This window comes from Tachyglossus aculeatus, chromosome 21 (assembly GCF_015852505.1).
Source record: "Tachyglossus aculeatus isolate mTacAcu1 chromosome 21, mTacAcu1.pri, whole genome shotgun sequence".
Taxonomy (NCBI): Eukaryota; Metazoa; Chordata; class Mammalia; order Monotremata; family Tachyglossidae; genus Tachyglossus; species Tachyglossus aculeatus.
This window is the reverse complement of record NC_052086.1, coordinates 66,916,181-66,937,139: the sequence shown is the minus strand read 5'-3', so window position 1 is coordinate 66,937,139 and position 20,959 is coordinate 66,916,181. Positions and strand designations below refer to the sequence as shown.

At 44.0% G+C, this 20,959-nt stretch overlaps 1 protein-coding gene across 2 annotated transcripts in view; it reads left to right on the top strand.

Annotated features, from left to right (window-relative positions):
* Positions 1-20,959, top strand: part of EEF2K (eukaryotic elongation factor 2 kinase) — a 48,376-nt gene that overhangs the window by 17,784 nt on the left and 9,633 nt on the right. The window contains exons 2-13 of one of the 2 annotated variants that reach the window (XM_038762325.1): positions 570-891; positions 7,658-7,758; positions 9,422-9,482; positions 10,178-10,215; positions 11,055-11,226; positions 11,610-11,759; positions 13,767-13,899; positions 14,444-14,571; positions 15,015-15,213; positions 16,511-16,554; positions 18,205-18,282; positions 19,932-19,997. In XM_038762325.1, coding sequence (XP_038618253.1) covers positions 646-891; positions 7,658-7,758; positions 9,422-9,482; positions 10,178-10,215; positions 11,055-11,226; positions 11,610-11,759; positions 13,767-13,899; positions 14,444-14,571; positions 15,015-15,213; positions 16,511-16,554; positions 18,205-18,282; positions 19,932-19,997 — 1,416 coding nt within the window. In that variant the 5' untranslated portion in view covers positions 570-645. Of the gene's footprint in view, positions 1-569; positions 892-7,657; positions 7,759-9,421; positions 9,483-10,177; positions 10,216-11,054; positions 11,227-11,609; positions 11,760-13,766; positions 13,900-14,443; positions 14,572-15,011; positions 15,214-16,510; positions 16,555-18,204; positions 18,283-19,931; positions 19,998-20,959 lie in introns of both variants that reach the window. The other variant, XM_038762324.1, reaches the window with a different exon arrangement.

The following is a 20,959-nucleotide window of genomic DNA, read 5'->3' as shown; positions in this document are numbered from 1 at the left end:
ATGAATGAATGAATGTACGTCCACAACGAGCTTACAGTCTGAAGGGGCACTTACTCTCCCTTTTCTCTCTTGCTCATCTTGGCAGGCTTAGTTGACCATGTTGTTTTTGAGGCTTAGCTGTAGGGAATGGCATCTGAGTTTTCCTGGCAGTCCTTGTCCTGATTCAGAGCTAGGGCTGGAGAACTCTGAGGGCTTGATGCCAGACTCCTTTCCACGTCGCAGGAGTCTCTCAAGGACTTTTCTCATTAACACTTGATGGACCCTTTCCTGGAAGTTCCAAAATTCCATTTTCCTGCTGCCCAATTCACAGGGTCACGGGGACCACCCATAAGTTGGCAGTGAAAATCAGTGGCCTGAAGAAGTCCAAGATCAGTGCTTAGGGAAGCAGTTTCAGCTTTCATTAAAATCCATGTCTTTCTGCAGTCTGATTTCTTCGTGGCTGGGGGCTTCCCATTCCACGGTTATTGGCGTGGGTGACTTTTTGCAGTTGTTGGCAAAGTTTAGTTTCTGGCACATGTAGTCAGTTTGCCAGAGCTGCTCATTCAACTCTCCTTCTTGTTTCCTTGCAGGCGCCTTTCTACTGTGCTTGGCTGGTAAATCTGGCTGCTTCAGTCACCACGCGTGTAAAACGGATCTCATACTGTCATGGCAGACGAAGACCTTATTTTCCCCCTGGAGGGCATCGACAATGGAAGATCACTCCATTCCGGCCCTGAATGCTATGCTGATGGAGACAGTGATGAGGACGATAATTTCTATATCTGCCCCATTACAGATGACCCAATATCGAACAAGATTGCTATCTCTAAAGTCTCTAACTACTATAGCAACCTAGCCAAAAATGAGCAGTATGGATCCAGTTCTTCCCCAGGAAATTCATTCCATTTTAAGGTGAGCATCTGTTGGGACTCCCATTGCAGTTACAGGAACCAGATGCCAAGGAGAGCAAACTTCCGCTTGTTCAAGTGTTCATTAAATTGATAATAATAATAATGATGGTGGCATTTATTAAGCGCTTACTATGTGCAAAACACTGTTCTAAGCGCTGGGGAGGTTACAAGGTGATCAGGTTGTCCCACGGAGGTCTCACAGTCTTAATCCTCATTTTACAGATGAGGTAACTGAGGTACAGAGAAGCTAAGTGACTTGCCCAAAGTCACACAGCTGACAGTTGGCGGAGCCAGGATTTGAACCCATGACCTCCGACTCCAAAGCCTGTGGTCTTTCCACTGAGATAAAAGAGCTAGGTGAAGGTATCAAATTTGCTTCCCTTTCTTTAATTGTGATTGCAGCCCTGTTAAATTTCATCTGTTAAATTTCCCACTGGATTGGCTGTCAACTGGCAAACTTATTTCCTGCCCCTTAAGAGTCTTGGCCTAGTGGAAAGAGTACAGGCCTTGGAGTCAGGAGATGGGTTGGTGTCCCAGCCCAGAAACTTGCCTGCCGTGTGACCGTGGGTGTCCCTTAACTTTTCTGTGCTTCCATTTCCTCACCTGTAAAATGGGGATAAAATGCCTGTTCTTCCTCCCTTTTAGACTGGGGACCCCTTTGTGGGGCAGGGACTGTGTCCCATGTGCCTGGCTTGTATCTACCCCCAAAACGTGGACACTTTGTAAGTGCTTAAGAAAGAACATTATTATTAATAAATGAGATCAGTTAATAATGAACATCTGCTGCCCTCTGATTCATTACGATGAATGGAGGGACATGGTGGCCATTATATTTGCTCTGAATTATTTGTGTGGTGATACATTTTGCCCACGTAATGAGTGGTTTAGATAACCTCCTCCTTTCCCCCTTCCAAAGGCTCCATCATATGATTCAACTGGAAGCAAATTCACTCTCCCTCTCCTCCCCCAAACAGTCCAGAATGATTAACACCCTTTGGTAGTATGGCCTTTGTCAAAAATGCTAATGAACCATTCCCCTTGAGTTTCAGGTGTAAACACTTATTTTGGGTATAATTTGGGCACTTTTCATGTTTGCTAATGATTCATTCACTCTAGAGGCCAACAAGGGATTTTGGAGGGGTTTCAGTGCAGACTTAGAGTGAGTTTCAGTTTATTGTTTATTGTCTTAATATAGTTCTGGCTTAGAGAGATGAAAGGATTGCTATATCAGTCAGTAGTGATTGATTGAGAAGCACTGTGGTTTAGTGGATAGAGCACAGGTCTGAGAGTCAGAAGTACCTGGGTTCCAATCCTGGCCCTGCCACATGTCTGCTGTGTGACCTTGGGCAAGTCACTTAACTTCTCTGGATCTCAGTTACCTCATCTGTAAAATGGGGATTAAGATTGTGAGCCCCATGTGGAAAAGGGACTCTTTCCAACCTGCTTAACTTGTCTACCCCAAAACTTAGAACAGTGTTTGGCATGTAGTAAGAGCTTAATGAGTATCATTCTTGTTATTATTATTGTTATTAGTATTTATTGAGCACCAACTGTTTTGCATCATCATCAATGGTATTTATTGAGTGCTTATTGTGTGCAGAGCACTGTACTAAGCACTTGGGAAATGCAGTAGAATTAGTGGACTCGAACCCCATCCTCAAGTATTTTGTGATCTAGCAGGGGAGACAGACATTAAAATAAATTTCAGGTAGAAGGAAGAAGGTTAAGGGGTTATGTACATGAGTTACTGCTTAAGCGATAGGGTTTGTAAGATATGAACAAAAGGGCTACAGGGAGTTGTGAGTACTAAAGAGCGTAGGCGGCACAGAAATGTCAAACAGGCAGTAGGAGGATATAAACTAAGGGGATTAGAAATTAATTGGGGAAAGCCTTCTGAAGGGTTTTTAATCCAGGAAAAGCTGGGAAAGCTATGGTCTGTATAATTTGAAGGGGGAGGAGGTTCCAGACAATGGGTCTGGGGGAGCATGAGCAAGAGATTAGCAATGGGAGAGATGGTGAGAGCTGGTGGGGGGGTAGGGGGGCAGGCTAGTTAGAGAAGAGAGTAGGGGAGAGAGTGTTTGAGGGCCTTAAAGCCAGTGGTTAGGAATTTCCACCTAATGTGGAGAACAATGGGTAATGATTTGTGATTTTTTTTATTTTTTTATTTTTGGAGGAATGGGGAGATGTGTGCAGAATGACATTTTAGAAAAGACCTGGCAGCAGCCTGAAATTTGGACTGGAGGCAGAGAGAAGAGTTAGGGCCTGATGCAATAGACAAGCCAGAATTTGACAAGCACCTGGATGAGCATAATGGATGTAGAGGGAAGGACAGAGCCTGAAATTATCGTAGAGGAGAAACTGACAGAATTTGGTGACAGACTGAATACTGAGTTGAGAGAAAGGGAGGAGTCAAGGATGATGCCAAGGTTGGAGGACTGAAATGGAGAGGATGGTGATGGAAAAGTTAAGAGAAGAGGGAAGATGAGGAGTTTAGTGCCAGCAGGATGCCAAGGTTGGAGGACTGAAATGGAGAGTATGGTGATGGAAAAGTTAAGAGAAGAGGGAAGATGAGGAGTTCAGTGCCAGCAGGATATCTATGCAGAGAGAACCTGGAGGCAGGAGGAGGTTGTAGGGAAGGATGTTGGAGCTAGTAAGGTAGATTTAGGAGACATGGGGAAACCAAAGGAGCAGATGAATTCCCTAAGGGAGGGAGTGTAAAGTGAGAAGAGGCCCAGAATGGATCCCTAAGGAATACCACAGCCACAGGGGCTGGAGGTAGAGGAACAGCCTGAGAATGATCGACCAGAGAAGAAAAAGCGGGGGGGGGGGAAAGAGAGAACGCTGTCAGTTAGAACTAAGGTTAAATAATGTTTCCAAGGAAGTGGGTTGAGGTGTTGAAGGCAGCCAAGCAGTTGAGAATTAGGATAGAGAAGAGTTCGTAAGATTTGATAAAAAGGAGGTCAGGGTGACTTTGGAGAGAGTGGTCTCTGTGGAGAAGATCAAGAAGAGAGTTGAAGATGAAGTGGAGACAGTGGTTCTAAACAACCCATTTGAGGAGCTTGGGCAGAAATGGGAGGAGGTAAATGGAACACTAAAGGGTACTGTGAGATACAGAGAAGGTATTTTTAAGATAGAAGAGACTTGAACATGTTTAGAGGCAGAGAGGAAGGGCCTTCAGAGAGAGCTGTTGAAGATGGTAGTCAGGGAGAGAGGGTTGAAGAGTGGGCACAAGTAAGTGTTCTTACTCCCTTGGGAAATTCATCGCTCCTTTGGTTTCCCCATGTCTCCTAAATCTACCTTACTAGCCCCAGCATCCTTCCCTACAATCTCAAACATTGTTCTTTGTATTCAGAGATGTTGCTGCTGTCTGTAGGAGTGCAAAGAAAGGGATAAGGGAGAGAGGACATTATTGACACTTAACTGAATATGCATCAGTTGTTAAATTTAGCTCTGATCTGGCCTTCCAGGGAAGTAAGGCCCTGAGGAGGAGAGTGCAAAGCACTCAAAAACTTTCCTTTGTGACTCTCCACTTTGAATCAGTAAGTTGATTGTATTTATTGAGTGCTAACTGTGGTCAGAACACTGTACTGAGCTCTTGGGAGAGTACAGTATCTTCCAGTCAGATTAGACCAACTCTGTCCTGTTTTCATCAGCTACCTGAGGCTGTTTGAGTGGCCAGCCCAGTGTATGCAGTCTATGGTCGAGGGGTCAAATATTCAAATACGAGCTTATTTGATTGAGTTGTCTTTCAACGGCTAAAAGCGTGCACACCTCGTTTCCCCAACAATCATAAGAACTTGGCATGTATACTTTAGACCAGACAGCATCTACAGATTAAATGTTGTTTAGAACTATTTAGACTATTGCTACATTTCCTCTGGCACCCTGACATTATATTTTTTGACTTGCATGTATATGGAGTTTGGCAGTTTGTCTCCCCAGCCATCAAATTGCCCATTATTGCCCAGGTGTTAGTTTGCATACACATCTAACATTTCAGCTTTCTCTGCCTGGTGATAGAATGACATCTTGGAACCAAGGCTTAGGAAAAACATTATTTAAACAGCCCATTCAACAGTCTGATTAATTGTTTTCTTAAACTGATTCTTAAAATGTAGACACTTTTAAAAAAGTTATACTAAGGAAAGTGAGAATTCATGAAACAACAGAAACAGCTCAGAGAAGTACATCATGGAAAGCAAAATCTCTATGTATATTGACTAAATAAATAAGATCCCCTATTAATAGTATTAGGGGTGTTGATTCTGTTCATAAGCATACTTAAATCTATTCAGAGGTATAGGGAAGAATGAGTTGAATAGAACAATATCATTGAGGACTAATTTCAGTCTGACCAGTGATAGTTGTAAAGTGTTTGAGTGAGCTTGGATAGAGCCACTCACTTATTATCCAAGAACTGTAACAGTTTATGTTTGTGAGAGATAAAGGATGCTGTTGCCACTTGTTTTACAATTTGTGAAGCTCTGACAGAGGAGGAAGATTAAGAAAATCTGCAAAATAATTGGAATTTATTTTTGAGCTAAAGTTTTACTTGTAGATGGATACATTGTCATTTATACCTGCAACTCTCGTTTGTTGGATATATTTGATAGCAAAGGTTTCTTAAACACAGTATTAAATTACCTCTTGATTTTTGTCTTGTCAAGCCGATTTTCTCTTTCTGAAGCAAAAGTAATAAAGTCAGATGACCTAGTTTCTATTTAGATTTATGGTATCCATGATTGTTCATTTTCAGAGAGCAAGTTATAGAAAGAAAAAGCAATTTCTGTTTCACTTTTCGACCAGAAATATGATTGGATTTTTCGTTTCAAACTTGTAGAGTAAAATCATGTTTTACAGTGTGCTATATGGATTTCTGTGTAGAGTAGGTTATGGTCAACTGTGTCTGTTTTTCCATAATCACCTCTAGGCATCCTTTCAATAGCGAAGCACAAGAAGTTTTTCTTCTCCAGCCTATCCTGTATCATCTTTTTAAAAATACTTTGGTTTTTATGTTTTTACATTTTATTAATAATGACAGTATGAAGGTGTTAGCTGTATTTCAGTGTTATTATGAAAATTAATCAGGGAAAGTGAATGATAGCCGCTATTGTTTTTCAGTTAAATGGTTCTTATTCTCTTTGTGGATTTAAAAAACTTGGAACATGATTGTCTAATCTGAAAAGAGAAGTGTTTATTGTTATTAAGAAATGGAATACAAATCAGAACAGAGTTGGTAATAATTGAAGAATTGCCCTGCCCAGTCATGGCTTCAGTCAGGCAGGAAAAGAGATTAGTTAAATATTAAATTTCATAAAGTATGATAAACATCTCTTGGTCTAGGCAGGGTAAAATCACTCAAGACTTCATGTGGGCTAAACAGTAATTGAACACAGGCTTCTATAATTTTTTAATCAGGGTGACATTTGGAAAGTGCAGACTGAATTCCCAGCAAGTGTTGTGAGCCAGATCTTGCTTTCAGAATTCCAGTGATTTAATTATCTCTCTAGAAGATACAGTAAGGGAGAAGTTGGAATTTATTCTGTAAATTTTCCTGGATTTGCAAAGCCCACCAATTTCTCTTTCAAAGTACATTAGTTGGGGTGTAAGCTCTTTGTGAGCAGGGAATGTGCCTATCAATCTTTTGTATTGTATTCTCCCAAATACTTAAAACAGAGCTGTGCACACTGTAAGCGCTCAATGAATACCACTGATTGAAAGATTGGCCTGTTTGTAGGCTGTAGATCTGGATCTTAGAGAGAATCAAAATGTCAGTCACACAAGGTCTGAAATTTCTCTCTGAAATAAAATCTCAAGTGGCATGGGGCTGGACTGAAGCCATTGAAGAGGCGCCTGTATTGAGAGTATTTTTATCCTGTCCCAGATAGGTAGAAAAACACACGGGGAAAAGTGGGTATAAGTCCTTAGCTGAGAGAGAAGTGTCAGTTCTGCAGATGGATAGCCATTTCTTGATAAGGCACGTTCTGGTTGAAGCTGACTATTTCAGGGTGTTTCCCTCCTGGTTATGAGCTGACTCATACAGGGGAAGAGCATTCTATCAGTGAATGTTGTTCGATAGGTAGACTGTGATAAACAACCTTGTTGACAATTAAGTGGGATATGGTGGATGTGAGAAGGAACAGAGTGATAGTGAAATGAAATAAGGACTTTAGCCAGGCCTGGAAGAGAAGAGAGGTAACAGTAAAGATGAACTTTAGTGATCCTAAAAGTGCAAAAAAAAACAAGTTAGGGGAAAGAGAAAGTAGCATTTGGGGAAGTACATCTACCACATTTCGGTGTCTCTTGAATTATGACTAAAATGCCTTTTGAAAGTAGTTTTGACGTGGACATCAACTTGGCTAAAAGTTAAGAATCAGTAGATTCCATCAAGTTCCAAAACTCCTGCTTTTGAACATCGTGGAAAGCAGCAATCTGATTTGCGCTTCTGATGATTTCTTGGCAGTATTAGTGGGGTGGTCTGAAGTCTTCTGGGATTCTGTTTTTTCTGTTGATGTGAGAGCTGAGAGGAAGAGTGTAGGCAGCTCTGCCTAAAGCTCTGTTAAAGCATTCTCACTCTCTGTGGTGTCAGCTTTCTGAACTTGACATTTAGTGAACGTTCCCAAGAATATTTGTATTAAGTATCTTGCACATCCAAAAGAAGAAACAGTTCAATGAAATCCTGAGTCCTGCAGGAAATGAGATAACTTGGCTTATTGGACTGCGGTTTGGTGTTTCTTATAACCTGAGAGTTTTTAAAATTTCTTCAGGAAGCCTGGAAACATGCTATAGAGAAAGCTAAACATATGCCTGATCCCTGGGCTGAATTTCATCTTGAGGACATTGAAACAGAGTGTGCTACTCGTCACAGGTCAGTAATTTTTCCATTTTAACACTGCCACTGTAAAGATCCTGGTATCAAGAAACCAGTCCCCTCGGCTCCCACAGTCTTTGTGCCTCAGTTAATATTCTCACTGGAACTGGGTTCACACAACTACTAGATTACCCATATTCGGTAAGACAGACCTGACCAGCACGGGCTTGGGGGCTCTTTGGGGAAGAAATGAAAACAGCTCAGATTTCTGTGCATTGTCATATTTAAATGAATAACATTCAAAATAGAGACAACACAACATGCCAATCAGCACCTTTCCTTTTTTCAACACTAGCACACAGGTACTTGACATAATTTGTATCCACTCAAAGCAAGGACACAGATCCTGCCAGAGAATGACCGGAGTCAGGCACAACTTCGCTTAGCATGACACATTGGGAAAATCAAAGAGGAAAAACACTAGAAGCAGGTTGGAAAAGCTGGCCCTCAGAATTGTACTCTTCCCCCAAATGGGTATGCTGGGAGCAAAAGGTAATGTTTCTACTCTCAGAGTACATTTTGGTAGTCCCAGAGATCTGAGCACCGTGCCTAGAATAGCAGCCTCAGACTGGCTGAACGTGCAGAGTTACATGCAGCGGAGTAAAGGCGTTCCAGCCAGACCTTTAAAAAGGCCAGTACAGGCATTAGGGTGAATGTGTTCTGGACAGCAGAACTCCCTCTCCAGATAAGTGCTTTGCAAGTAAAGGATTAAGGAAGAGCCCTGCTTGTTTTGTAACATGAGTAGTTGACTTTCCCAGTCTTGTTGCTCAGCTTCCTCCAGCCCCTCAGATTTCTAGGGGAGCAGACTCCTCCTGCACTCAGGTTTTAAAATAAGACCAATGAAATCTTCCGCTCTTTAGACCCTATAGTTTTTCTTTGCAGCTAAGCAGGCCAATAACAGAATACACAGCTGCCCTGACCAGCAGCCTCTATGCATCCTGGCCTTCCAGGCCCTTTATAAAATTCTTTCCTAAATCCTCACCCTTCAAGGTTATCCTGAAAGGCAGTCTTCCTAGTCTTGCGAGGTTTTCCCTGGTGCGATATTTTGTGGCTTTTGAAAAGGAAAATTATTTTAGCCAAAAAAAAAAAAGTGATCGACCCTAAACCTTTGTCCCCAGCTTTTGTATGAGTGAGCAGAAAGGAATGACTTACTATGTAAAGAAGACTGGGCAAGGGGTCTGGGGTGTATGAGCTCATTTAGGAACCCATTATCCCAAGGGACCCTACCCAGTTAGTGTGGTTCATTTCCAGGCAGCCTGTTTGGATGGGGCCTGGCTTGGGGGCCCGTGGTTGATGACTTTGAAGGAGCTGCTTGCTCATAAAGACACGGCCCAAAGGTGAAGAATTTGGGAAGATGAGAGGATGAAAATCATGGTAGTTCCCTAGTGGCAGAAATTGTCCACCCAAGGTATTTTTCCTCAGCCATACTTTCCAGCACCCAGCTGTCATGTGTCCACTGACACAGACCTCTCAGGTTGTGTGAGGCAAGCAGGAATTTTAATGGATGACCCACAGGTCTGATCCTGCCTTGTCCTGTGGAACTGATCCCATTGTGGTCAGTGGGGTGGAGTTGGTAGCCCCGGGCATCCTAGGGAGGAAGGGTCTTGTGTCTTCCTGCTGCTGTCTAGTGACAGGCGCTGGATGGGATCTGGTTCCATAGGTACAATGCAGTCACTGGAGAATGGGTTGAAGATGAGGTCCTCATCAAAATGGCATCTAAGGTAAGGGAACAGCCTGCGTTCTTCTTTGTGATTCCTGCCTTTACTCAAGTCCTTAGGGCCGTGATGGGGAACACAGGTGACCCTCTCAGCCCTTGCAACCCCTTTCTCCCCTAAAATCTTTCTTGATATCACTGTTTCTGCCAGAGCCTCTGCTTTGGGACAATTAAAGCAGCTTTTAAGTCTAACAAGTAGCACCCTGGGGAAAACACCCCAGTTTTGAAGCCAGTGAGACGTAGCTGCTTCTGGATCATTTCCTAGAATAGAAATAATGCTTAGGAATAGGCCAAAGTGGAGTTGGAAATCCCAAAAGTATTTTTCCAAGTTTTACCCTTTAAAGTGACCAAGGCAACCCTCACCGTCGATGACATCAGATATGGCTAACCCAAACAGAATGATTGTCTCAGCAGCTTTTTTTGGACCACAAGGCTGAAAGTGCCAAACATTTTATATCCCCTGAGCAGAAGAGAGCCTAACTGTCCTACTTCTCTTTTCCTTTTCCCTCCCCAGGGGGCCCCAGCCAAAATCTTGGGGATCTTTAGGCTCAAAGAGAAATATGTTGGGTTTTGTTTATGGGAGTCAGTTCCTTGCTGGGCAGTTGGAGCGTATAGCTTGTGGCCTGCTCTTCTCGGGGTTTCGGCTAAGGAGGAACCCACTTCCTCTTTGGTGATGTGTGCTTTCAACTTTGTTTCTTGCAGCCCTTTGGCCGTGGAGCGATGCGGGAGTGCTTCAGGACGTACGTGCTGGGAATGCTGAGGATATCTCCTCAGGCCCAAAGAGCGCGCACTGCGGGTCTCCAGAGTGCTGGGTTTCAGATGATGAAGGGCCAGTTGGGGAAGTCCTCCTCCTCAGGTCCTGTCTCCTGGACTGAGTCCCTTTTAAACCAATACCCTCAGTGGGACTGAAAGTACAGCAAGATCTTCCAGGGTCTCCGCTGGAGAAGAAAGGGAGGAAGGAAGGAAGGATGGAGTGGATGGTGCCCTTTCAGTTGGTGGCGGGGTAGGGAGCAGGGAGAAAGAGGGGGATCTGGGACCTTTGCCATCCCCATTGGAGTTCAGGCTCCCAGACTTTTGGGAGCTCAGGCTTATGAGTCTCAGAGAAAGTTTCTGAAACTTCAACCTGCCAGGTTATTTAGTTTTGATGAGTAGAGGGGGGAGGAGGAGGCAGAGGATAAGAAAGTGGTAGTGAAGTGGTAGTGAAGCATGAGGAAGGAGGGTAAGCAGTTTTGTTTGTTTTTTTTGTTTTTTGTTAATCCTAGCAGCTATTCAGGGAAGAGAGAATTGCTTTGAGGAATAGGTCTTCTCAGGCAAGCTTCAAACTTTTTCAAGGGGACAGTCATACTCCTCTTTCTTTGGGTTCCTTGGGTCTCCTGCCCTTCCTGAGAGAGGCACAAGGCAAAGTGTAGGAGTCCCATTAGGCTTTGGCTTGGTGGGGTGGAGCATCTGCTTAGTGTTGTCAGGTGGGTTCGGTGGGGCCCAACCCCTTGGTCTGCTTGGAAGCTGCTCCCATTGTGGAGCAGTGGCCCTTACTGTCCTGGGGTTCTGGCCCCTCTCACAGCTGGTATCTCCTCCTCAGGAAAAAACTGTCTAACTTCCTACATACCCAGCACTGGAAAGGGGCCTCCAACTATGTGGCCAAGCACTACATTGAACCCGTGGATAGGGAAGTGTACTTCGAAGACGTGCGTCTCCAGATGGAAGCCAAGCTGTGGGGAGAAGAATTTAACCGACACAAACCACCCAAGCAGGTGAATTTAATGTCCCTTCTGCCCTTTCCAGGGAGTCTTTGGAAGGGCTGTATCTCTGGGATTTTAAAAGCCGCCTTTCCCAAGGGGGAGTGGCATTTTTTCCTGGACATTTTTACACCTGTTTCCGGGTATGTAATGGCAGATGGACATTGAGGTGAGTAGTGAATGAAGGGAGAAAAGTTCCAAAGAAAGCATTTGGGGAGAGACCAGTCTCAGCACCCCATTGTAAAGATTGGGGGGGCGGGGGCGGGACTGAGATTGGAGAGATGACACACTGAGTCATGGACGAAGGTGGGTCTGGAACCCAGTTCTTGTTTCCCATCCCCCATCTTCTGAATAACAAAGAATGCCAGTTTGACCATTTCCCTTACTTCCTTTGGCAGGTTGATATTATGCAGATGTGCATCATTGAACTGAAGGGCAGAGCCAGCCAGCCCCTGTTTCACCTGGAACATTACATAGAAGGCAAATACATCAAATACAACTCCAACTCAGGATTCGTTCGGGACGACAACATCCGCTTGACCCCACAGGTCTGACCCTAATTGGTTGTTTGTTTTTGGTTTTTGCTGCCAAATTGGCTTTGTCTAAGAAACTTTAAATCTGCAAGACTGGCCTTTCAGCCTACTTTCTGGATGGAGATGAAACATCTAAAGGCACTTTTACAGCTTTAAAGGGAGGGCCAATCAAAGAGGAAAAAACAAGCACATGTCTAGTGTTCAGTAGGTGATTCCCATTTGATCAGGCAGTTGACAACTTGTACTTCGCAAGCGCTTAGTACAGTGCTCTGCACACAGTAAGTGCTCAATAAATACGATTGATGATGATGAAAACAGCAACTCCTCCAGGCCATGAATCAGGTAGTTAATCAGGAATTCAGGGTTACTGAGGAAGACTACTTTGCTTCGTTTATCCAGCCAAATTCAGGCTGCTAGCATGAGAGGGAGTAGGTGATTTCAGAGTTGGTATTTCTCCACCAGACTTGATTCACTGAGTTTTTTTTCCCACCTTTCCCCTCAGCCAAGCCCAGCAGATCTCTTGAAGCTCAAGAGTCAAAGGGAAGGAGGAGTGGATATTCATTCAATCGTATTTATTGATTATTCACAGATAAAATGTGAGGAAATTCAAAAAAGCATGAGCACTTTCAAAATAAGCTTGAGAGTGCAGGACAAGAAGTAAGGGGAGGTGTGAGTTTTTTCCAAGTACTGAATCGGACATTCCTTTCAAAGGTTGGTCACAAAATGCTTCCTAGTGTGTATTAAATCATTGAGAAGCCCATTAGTTTTTCAAGTGAAAACTCCATGGACATTTTTGGGCAGAAAGGATCATGAGTTTGTATTTGGCTCTTGAACCAACCAGGTGCCTTTTGGCCATCAGAGAGGCTGTGTGCTTGATTTTTTTCATTGCAGGTCTTTTGTTCTTTGTTAATACTGTTGGTAGAGCCAAGAAGGCAAACATATTTCAGCAGACTCGTTCTGAGGAGTTCCATGAAAGGTGCTTAACTGAAGCACAGTAGAGCAGGGTTGGCCCTTGCAAAGTAAGCCTGATGCAGTCATTGCAGTGGCTTTTAAACGAGCAGCAGCCTTGTAAGGCTTAGTCAGTGGGACAGCAGTGCTCTGCTTTTCTCTTACCCCCACAACACTTATGTGTATATCCATCATTTATTTATATTAATGTCTCTCTCCCCCTCTAGACTGTAAACTCCTTGTGGGCAGGGAACATGTCTGTCAACTCTATTATATTGTACTCTCCCAAGCACTTAGTACAGTACCCTACACACAGTCAATAAGTACAATTATCAATCAATCAATCGTATTTATTGAGCGCTTACTGTGTGCTGAGCACTGTACTAAGCACTTGGGAAGTACAAGATGGCAACATATAGAGACAGTCGCTACCCAGCAGTGGGCTCACAGTCTAAAAGGGGGAGACAGAGAACAAAACCAAACATACTAACAAAATAAAATAAATAGAATAGATATGTACAAGTAAAATAAATAAATAAATAAATAGAGTAATAAATATGTACAGACATATATACAGGTGCTGTGGGGAAGGGAAGGAGGTAAGATGGGTATGGAGGGGGGGAGAGGAAGGAAGGGGCTCAGTCTGGGAAGGCCTCTTGTAGGAGGTGAGCTCTCAGTAGGGCCTTGAAGGGAGGAAGAGAGCTAGCTTGGCGGATGGGCAGAGGGAGGGCATTCCAGGCCCGGGGGATGACGTGGGTCGGGGGTCGATGGCGGGACAGGCGAGAATGAGGCACGGTGAGGAGATTAGTGGCAGAGGAGCGGAGGGGGTGGGGTGGGCTGTAGAAGGAGAGAAGGGAGGTGAGGTAGGAGGGGGTGAGGTGATGGAGTGCCTTGAAGCTGAGGGTGAGGAGTTTTTGCCTGATGCACAGATTGATTGGTAGACACTGGAGATTTTTGAGGAGGGGAGTAACATGCCCAGAGTGTTTCTGGACGAAGACAATCCGGGCAGCAGCATGAAGTATGGATTGAAGTGAGGAGAGACAACTGATTCTCTTATGAACTCTTACCCTGTAGGCTTTTAGCCACTTCACATTTGAGCGCTCAGGTCACCAGCTGATTGTGGTAGATATTCAAGGCGTGGGAGACCTGTACACAGACCCTCAGATTCACACAGAGATGGGCACAGACTTTGGAGATGGCAACCTAGGTAAGGCTAGTAGCTTGGTTTTCACATCATAATGGTACTGTGTCTTATGTATAGTCCTTCCTTTGAGCTAAAAACATGTTCATATGAATTACATTATTTGTTCTTCCTTATCCCTGAAGGTCAAGAACTGTTGCTGTCATTGTACAGATGGGAAAACAGTCCCACAGAGTGAGTCAGTGCAGAAATGGTCTAGAACGTAGACCTCCTAAGTCCTGTCTCTGCCCTCATTCCCATATTCCAGCCCCAATAATAGTTCTGTGGCTAGAAGAGGGGGCGTCTTTGATATGGTTCAATGGAAAGCCCCCACTATCCACCAGATAAGCCTTTATGCAGCACCATGAGGGAGTACTGCATGTGTCTTTGCCCACCTTCCTGTGAACTCATTTTCTTCCCCAGGGAATCCTTGTCTAGCCTACCCTCAAATGCCATGGCTGTGTTTTAGAAAGCTGAATATCACTTTCCTTATCCTACACTCAGCTTCAGGGATAATGGGAGAGTCTCTGATCTCTCTGAGGTTCATTGCTGGTGGTGTTCCCACTTCTAGGAGTGAGAGGCATGGCCCTGTTCTTCCATTCCCACGCCTGCAACAAGATCTGCAAGAGCATGAACCTCACCCCGTTTGACCTCTCTCCTAAGGAAAAGGATGCTGTGAACCAGAACACCAAGTTGCTGGTAAGTTCAGCCTGCTACCGAAGGCAGGCTTCCAGATACAGCAAAAATAGTCTCTCCTGAGCAGGAAGAAGTCATAATGGTATCTGTACTGTTGGCAGGTTTGGTTGACTTGTTGCCCCTTTTTGATTGTAAGCTCCTTGAGGGCAAGGACCCCATCTTCTTAACTTGCCCCAAGCATCTAGAACAGTTCCATGCTTCCTGTAAGTGCCTATTAAAGACTTGTTAGTTGAATGACGAATTACTCATCATAGGGAAGAAGCTGTGCAGGGTAATGTGGAGTTTAGAGCTTCAGGGAATTGCCAATAATGGCTTTGCTAGCCATTTCCTAAACCACTGTATTCGCCTCCAGTGGGGTTGGCTAACTGGGGAAGGTGAAGAAGGAATGAAAGGCCTCCTAGATTTTGCACAAATGTCAGATTTTCTTTGTTAATCTACTTAAGCAGCTGGCTCAGACAGTTGTGCGGGGCACGGAGGAGAAGTGTGGCAGCCCGCGGGTGAGGACGTTCTCTGGAAGTCGGCCCCCTCTGCTTTTCCGCCTCTCGGAGAATTCAGGAGACGAGAATATGAGTGATGTAGCGTTCGACTCCCTTCCCTCCTCGCCGTCCTCAGCAACACCACATAGCCACAGGCTCGACCACCTTCGTAAGTCCGCTCCCTGCGCTGTCATCTGGCTCTGAGTTAAACTAATGTCAAAGATTTTTCTTCAGAGAGAGATTGATTACTTTAACGGTATGTTCACATTCATGGGAAAAATATTTCTGACGTTTGTCTGTGTTTCTAATTATTGGTGGCCTGGAAGGGACCTCAAGTAATCTTGACTTTTTCCCTGTCTTCACTGATATTCTTTGGGCATAGATTGTATCTACCAACTCTGTTGAATTGTACTCTCCCAAGCACTTAGTACAGTGCTCTGTATATAGTAAAGCCTTCTGTAGATACCACTGATTGACTGAAAATTTTAAAAACACTACACTTCTTTGGGTAAAACAAACTCAGTGCCCCGTTGTTGTCACTTGTATCTTTCTTAAGAACAAAGAAATGCCACTCAGGTTGCTGATTTTTGTACCTGCAGAAGGTGCCACTGACAATGAAGTCCCCTTTTGGGTGTGTGGGTGACTGAAAAGTCCAGTGTGAGACCTACAGACCTGATTGTAGTGAGCGCAAAAAAAGATTGTCCTTTGTGCTGACAAGTTGTTTGCAAGACCTGGTGTTGTTCTCCCTTTCGTCTCTTGATCTCACATCCTTAAAAAGCTTCTGCTCCCCCCCACAAAAAAAGCCATACTTCTCTTGATCAATGTGTGTCATGCTGGTCCATCAGTGACAGCTGACTCCCAGCTTCCAGCTGACATGCAGCACTGATGGAGGCTTTGTTATTCTATCTGCCCGACATGCTTTTTCAGAATATACACTAGCATTTATTAGATTTCCACGTAGCCATCTGAAATATTGAATTTTTAGCTCTTTTATAATAGTTTTCCCATACTCCTAGAGTCCTTACGAGAACTACTACGTGTCAGAAGTGCTGCAAAAATGAATTCTTATTACTGATAATGATAAAAGTGTAGGCTCATCTCCCTAGTCCAAATGTCCTATTCTAAATCTCTTATGACATACTTTCAGCCTCAGGGATGTGGTGTCATACTTGTAAACTGGAGAAGCGGAGTGGCCTAGTAGAAAGTGCATGGGCCTGGGAGTGAAAGGACCTGGGTTCTGATCCCAACTGCCACTTGTCTGCCGTTTGACCTTAACTTCTCTTGCCTCAGTTACCTCTTCTGTAAAATGGGGATTAAAGCTGTGAGCCTCATGTGAGACATAGACTGTGTTCAACCTGATTATCTTGTATCTACTCCAGCACTTAGTATAATGCTTGACACATAGTAAGCATTTAACTAATACCTTAAAAAAAATCTCTGAGTGTCACTTTGTTTGTTCCTCCTAGATTGGCCGGTGTTTAATGACCATGATAACGCAGACAACCATAGGGTAAGTGGCCCCTTAGGATAAGCAGTGGAAGTTACAAGCACTTAAAGCACATCCCAGGGCTCAAGGAGTAGGAGGACTCTGCTTGTAACAGTGTTCCAGCAGTCATCCCAGACTCACATTTTAGAGGTCAGAGTTGAGCTGACACCAGGCTGAGTGTGAAATGATCCTGACTGTCAAAGCAGAAATATTATACAAGGGCCAAAGTTGATTAGGAAAACCTGATTCAGATTGGCGAGCTCTGTTCTGCTTCCCCTTAGGTAGGTGGTGGGTTTTTTTTAAAAAAATAAGCATTTATTGAGCTCTCACTCTGTGGTTGTGTTTAGCAGCTCTCATCAAGTGTCCTCTGATTAACGTTCTAAAGTATCAGGTCAACACATTACAAGTGCATCTTAGCCCAAATGCACTAAGCAAGCACATACTATATACAGTCCTACTATAACGTGTTTTCATTACACGATTTGGATAAATCATAATGGAATAATCGGGGAAAGTGTTTTCAACCAAATGAGTTTGTCTTGGTAGAACCTGATCCACAAATTGGTGCAAGTAAATTCAAAATAAGAAGAAACGGTCATGTATGTGATGCTGCTAGGCTTCCCAGCCACCTCTTCATCCTAACTTGTAGCACAGAATATTTTGTGTTCCTTGGTATGTTTGCAATTTTAAAGTATTTAATAGATTAAAATAATGAGTATTAAGAGGATAAAGCATTCTGAACACAAAAATAATTTGGGCATTTGAGTTGAGAAATAGCAATCATCATCACCAAAAGTGGTATTTACTGAGCACATACTACGTGCGGAGCACTTGGGAGAGTACAGTATAACAGAATTGGTAGGCACGTTCCCTGCTCACAGTCTAGAGAGGGAGGCAGACAATATAACTAATTTGTAATATATAATTTATAGACATGTACATAAGTCTTGGTGGTAGCTTTCTACCATCTGTACTGAAATCTATTGGTGGTTATAACATGATTTTCCAATAGCACAAGATTCTTCAAAAATACAGCGCCTATGCTATAGTAGGCCTTTTCTCCTGTGCATCCTTCTGGTCTATACATAAATAACCTAAAATATACTGGAAGACCTGGAAATACACTCAGGCAGTGCTCAAACCCCAGCTCCTCCTCCTTTAATGGAGTTTCTGTAGACAAGGCAATAGTGCATGCCCACTGGTCAGTCTCCTGACTGGTGCCACACAGAGTGGTGTTACTGCAAGTCCCTGAAGATTTGTTTAGCATGTGAGCAGGTGTTTTGCTCAGCGTTGTTGGTTTTTTTTTAATTGTTTTTTTCCCTGAGACTTTCTGCAAACCAGGGGAGGTGGCAAAATGGTGTAGCAGAGTCCAAAGGTGCCAGCAGGTTGGGGGAGACTCTCTGAAATTCAACCCTTGCTTTTCCATTAACTCAGAGAATGACCAAGACTGAGGATGGGGTAAAGTGCCTTGAACTATCCCTGTTTTTATTTTAGTGAGATACTCCTGGGGTAGTAGAGGAAGCTAGTGACTATAGGGCTGAGAAAATATCAAGGTGAAATCCAGAGAGGTAGTGGTAAGTTCAGACCTGATAGGAGCAGCAGATGCTCTGTGTTACCTTCCTGAGTCTCATCTTCAGGAATTCTGGGAATGTTAGTGGTACGCTCTCTCCACAGGATTCTGAAAACAGTGGGGACAGCGGATACCCCAGCGAGAAGAGGAGTGAGCTGGAGGATCTTGATCACCGAGACAAGGTAAGGGAATATGTTAGTTAAGGCAGTTGATAAGCATTTCTTATATGTCAAGCCCTATCTAGGGGCTTGGGGTAGATACAAGGTTTGTTAGGTTGGACACAGTTCCTGTCCTCCATGGGGCTTATAGTCTAAGTAGGAGAGAGAAAAAGTATTGAAGGCACAGAGTCACACAGCAGGCATTCAGCAGAGCCGGGATTAGAACCCAAGTCCTCTGACTCTAAGGCTCGTGCTCTTTCCATTAGGTCACACTGCTTGTGTTGTGGGAGATGATAGATTCCCTAGTGCCCTTGACTGTCCCTGGGTTCATTTATGGGAATGTTTCACCCTGGGAATGGAGACTTCTCAAGGGACAGGGAAGATACAGGGTCTATAAAGAAATGTGTATCTGATTGCCAAGAGATATAGTACCCTGCATACAGTAAGCGCTCAGTAAATACGATTTAACCATCTGGTTTTATAGTCTTGCTTCAGGTGAGAATCCTTTCATTTTGGAAGGAAGAATGACCAGCGCTATTATGCTTTTCAGTGCTATCCATCAAAACTGTGCCTCCTTAGGGCCATCCTGTCTTTGGTGACAAAGCCTCCTCCTTTTGTCAGAAGGGTGGGGTCAGACCTTGCACTTTGAGGGTTTGAAGGTTTTCTCAGGTGGTGTGGTGCTGCCAAAGTGGCTCTGCCTCGTCCCCATCTGGAAACCATATCTGCCCCCAGCAGTGCTTCAGGCAGGGACCAGCATGTACCTTCTACTTTTGTTTTTGGTTTTTGCATAGAGAAGGGGAGATTAGGAAGTAAAGACAAAATAAGCCACAGAGTAAATGATCCCCCAGTGCTCCTGTCCCAGGTCTGCTATGAGGCCTCAGGCATCCTCTGCCTTGAGACTGACTTTTTTTTCCCGTCCCCCTTATCCCACCTACCACCCCCCATGCCATCTCTGCTAATAAAGGAAGTGGAAGAAGGGCTTGAAGTCATGTAACAGGTGTTTATTCAGAAACTGGCACTGCTGGCATGAGCAGTGAAGTCACTGAGATTGTTTGAATTCATAGTCAGGAAAACCATTTGGGTGGGAGGCCCAGGGTTCTGTCCCTAGGGTACTCACTGGGGTCTTGAAGCTGGAAAATCCCAGCCAGAGATACTTGGAAGTGAGCTCTTCCTAAAAGTTCCCCCAAACTGCGAGCTCAGATTCCTGGGAACTGGAATTCCTTCCTCTTTGTTCTGTACTCACTATAGATTTGGGGCTTCTAAGAGCAGTGCCAAGAAAGGTCTTATGATCCTCTCTGTGGTCTGGCAGCAAGCACGTGGTCTTAAGATCAAGTAACCATCACAGAGCGAATCCCCATTTTACAGGATTAAAAGGCAGACTTTTGTGGTTAAGGGTGTGTGACTATAAAAAAAACCCCAGCAAAAGCGAGACTCCTTATCTGAAAAAATAATCCCCATTGATTCAGATATCGCTGTGCCACATGGTGGTAACCAGTGTGACAGATTTTTCCTTGGAGAGACTTTCTGGAGAGCCAGTGAGGTGATCCATTCCCGATCCTGTCAACCTGGCTGTCCGGAAGTGTGTGTGACTGCAGCCTGGGAAGCGTGGAGGGGGTGGGAGGCAGAGGGCAGAAAGTGCAGTTTAAACCATGCCAATGTTTGCATTTCCGCAGGGCCATTCAAACGGCAACCGGAGGCAGTATGAATCTGACGAAGACAGTTTGGGAAGCTTTGGAAGGGTAAATATAACTGAACTCTGCACAGGGCTCTTCGGGGGAGTGGTTGTACTCTGCCTTGTTTGTGCTCATCCACCTAATTGGCCATGCCTTCCTTAGTAGACTTCCTTTCACTAGCAAAATTTTCTTCAGTTATGTCTTCCTTGTATGTTCCTTTCTTCTTCTTTTCTTTTTCTTGTACAGGAAAGGAAACCTTTTGTAAGCAACCCTTAAAAATGATGCTTTTCAAGCCTACCCGGGTGGATTTTAAATTTCTTTTCTGTTGTCTGATGATCTCTCACTTTGTGCTGTTACATGTTAATTTTAATGGTTCAGTTTTAAAGCCTGGAGCTCCTACTTAAATAATGATTTTTCTGGGACTGTGATACTAAAAGCCTCCCTCCGCTTTAGTAGTTTGCATTCTGGGCAAGGAGTTTTTTTCTGAATTAAATTGATTTTTGGCCATGGGCAAAAGAAATTTGAATTATGGTCCTTTTTCAGAAAAAGCAAAGTACATTGGCTGAGTTTTGCCAGGGATTGCACATTTGAGCCATCTCAGACAATTGATTTAGTGGAGACCCTTTTGGACCTTAAACCCATGGTCACCCAAGGACTAGAACAAAAGAACTTTGTGAAAGCTGGTGTGTTGATGGAATCAGGGCAAGGTGGGGCAGATTGGGGTTGTGGTTGAATCTACCCATCAATTTGCTGAGTGCCTGCAAAAGTTTCTTCTGCCATCGATTCTGTGAGTTTTGCTAGGAACTAAAACATTCAACTCTGTGGCATGTTTGCCAGGATTTATCCCTGGTAGCTTTACAGAAGCAACACCCCTAAGATGCTCCCTGAGGGATGGATTGTACGTGGAGCGGTGTACATCTTTGGTAGGGAGAGCGATATTTTTCTTTTCTGCCATAATGCAAGTTCTTGCTGTGCGTTTTGGCCAGAACGTGGTTAGGGAATTTAGGAATGTTCATCCAGCAAGACAA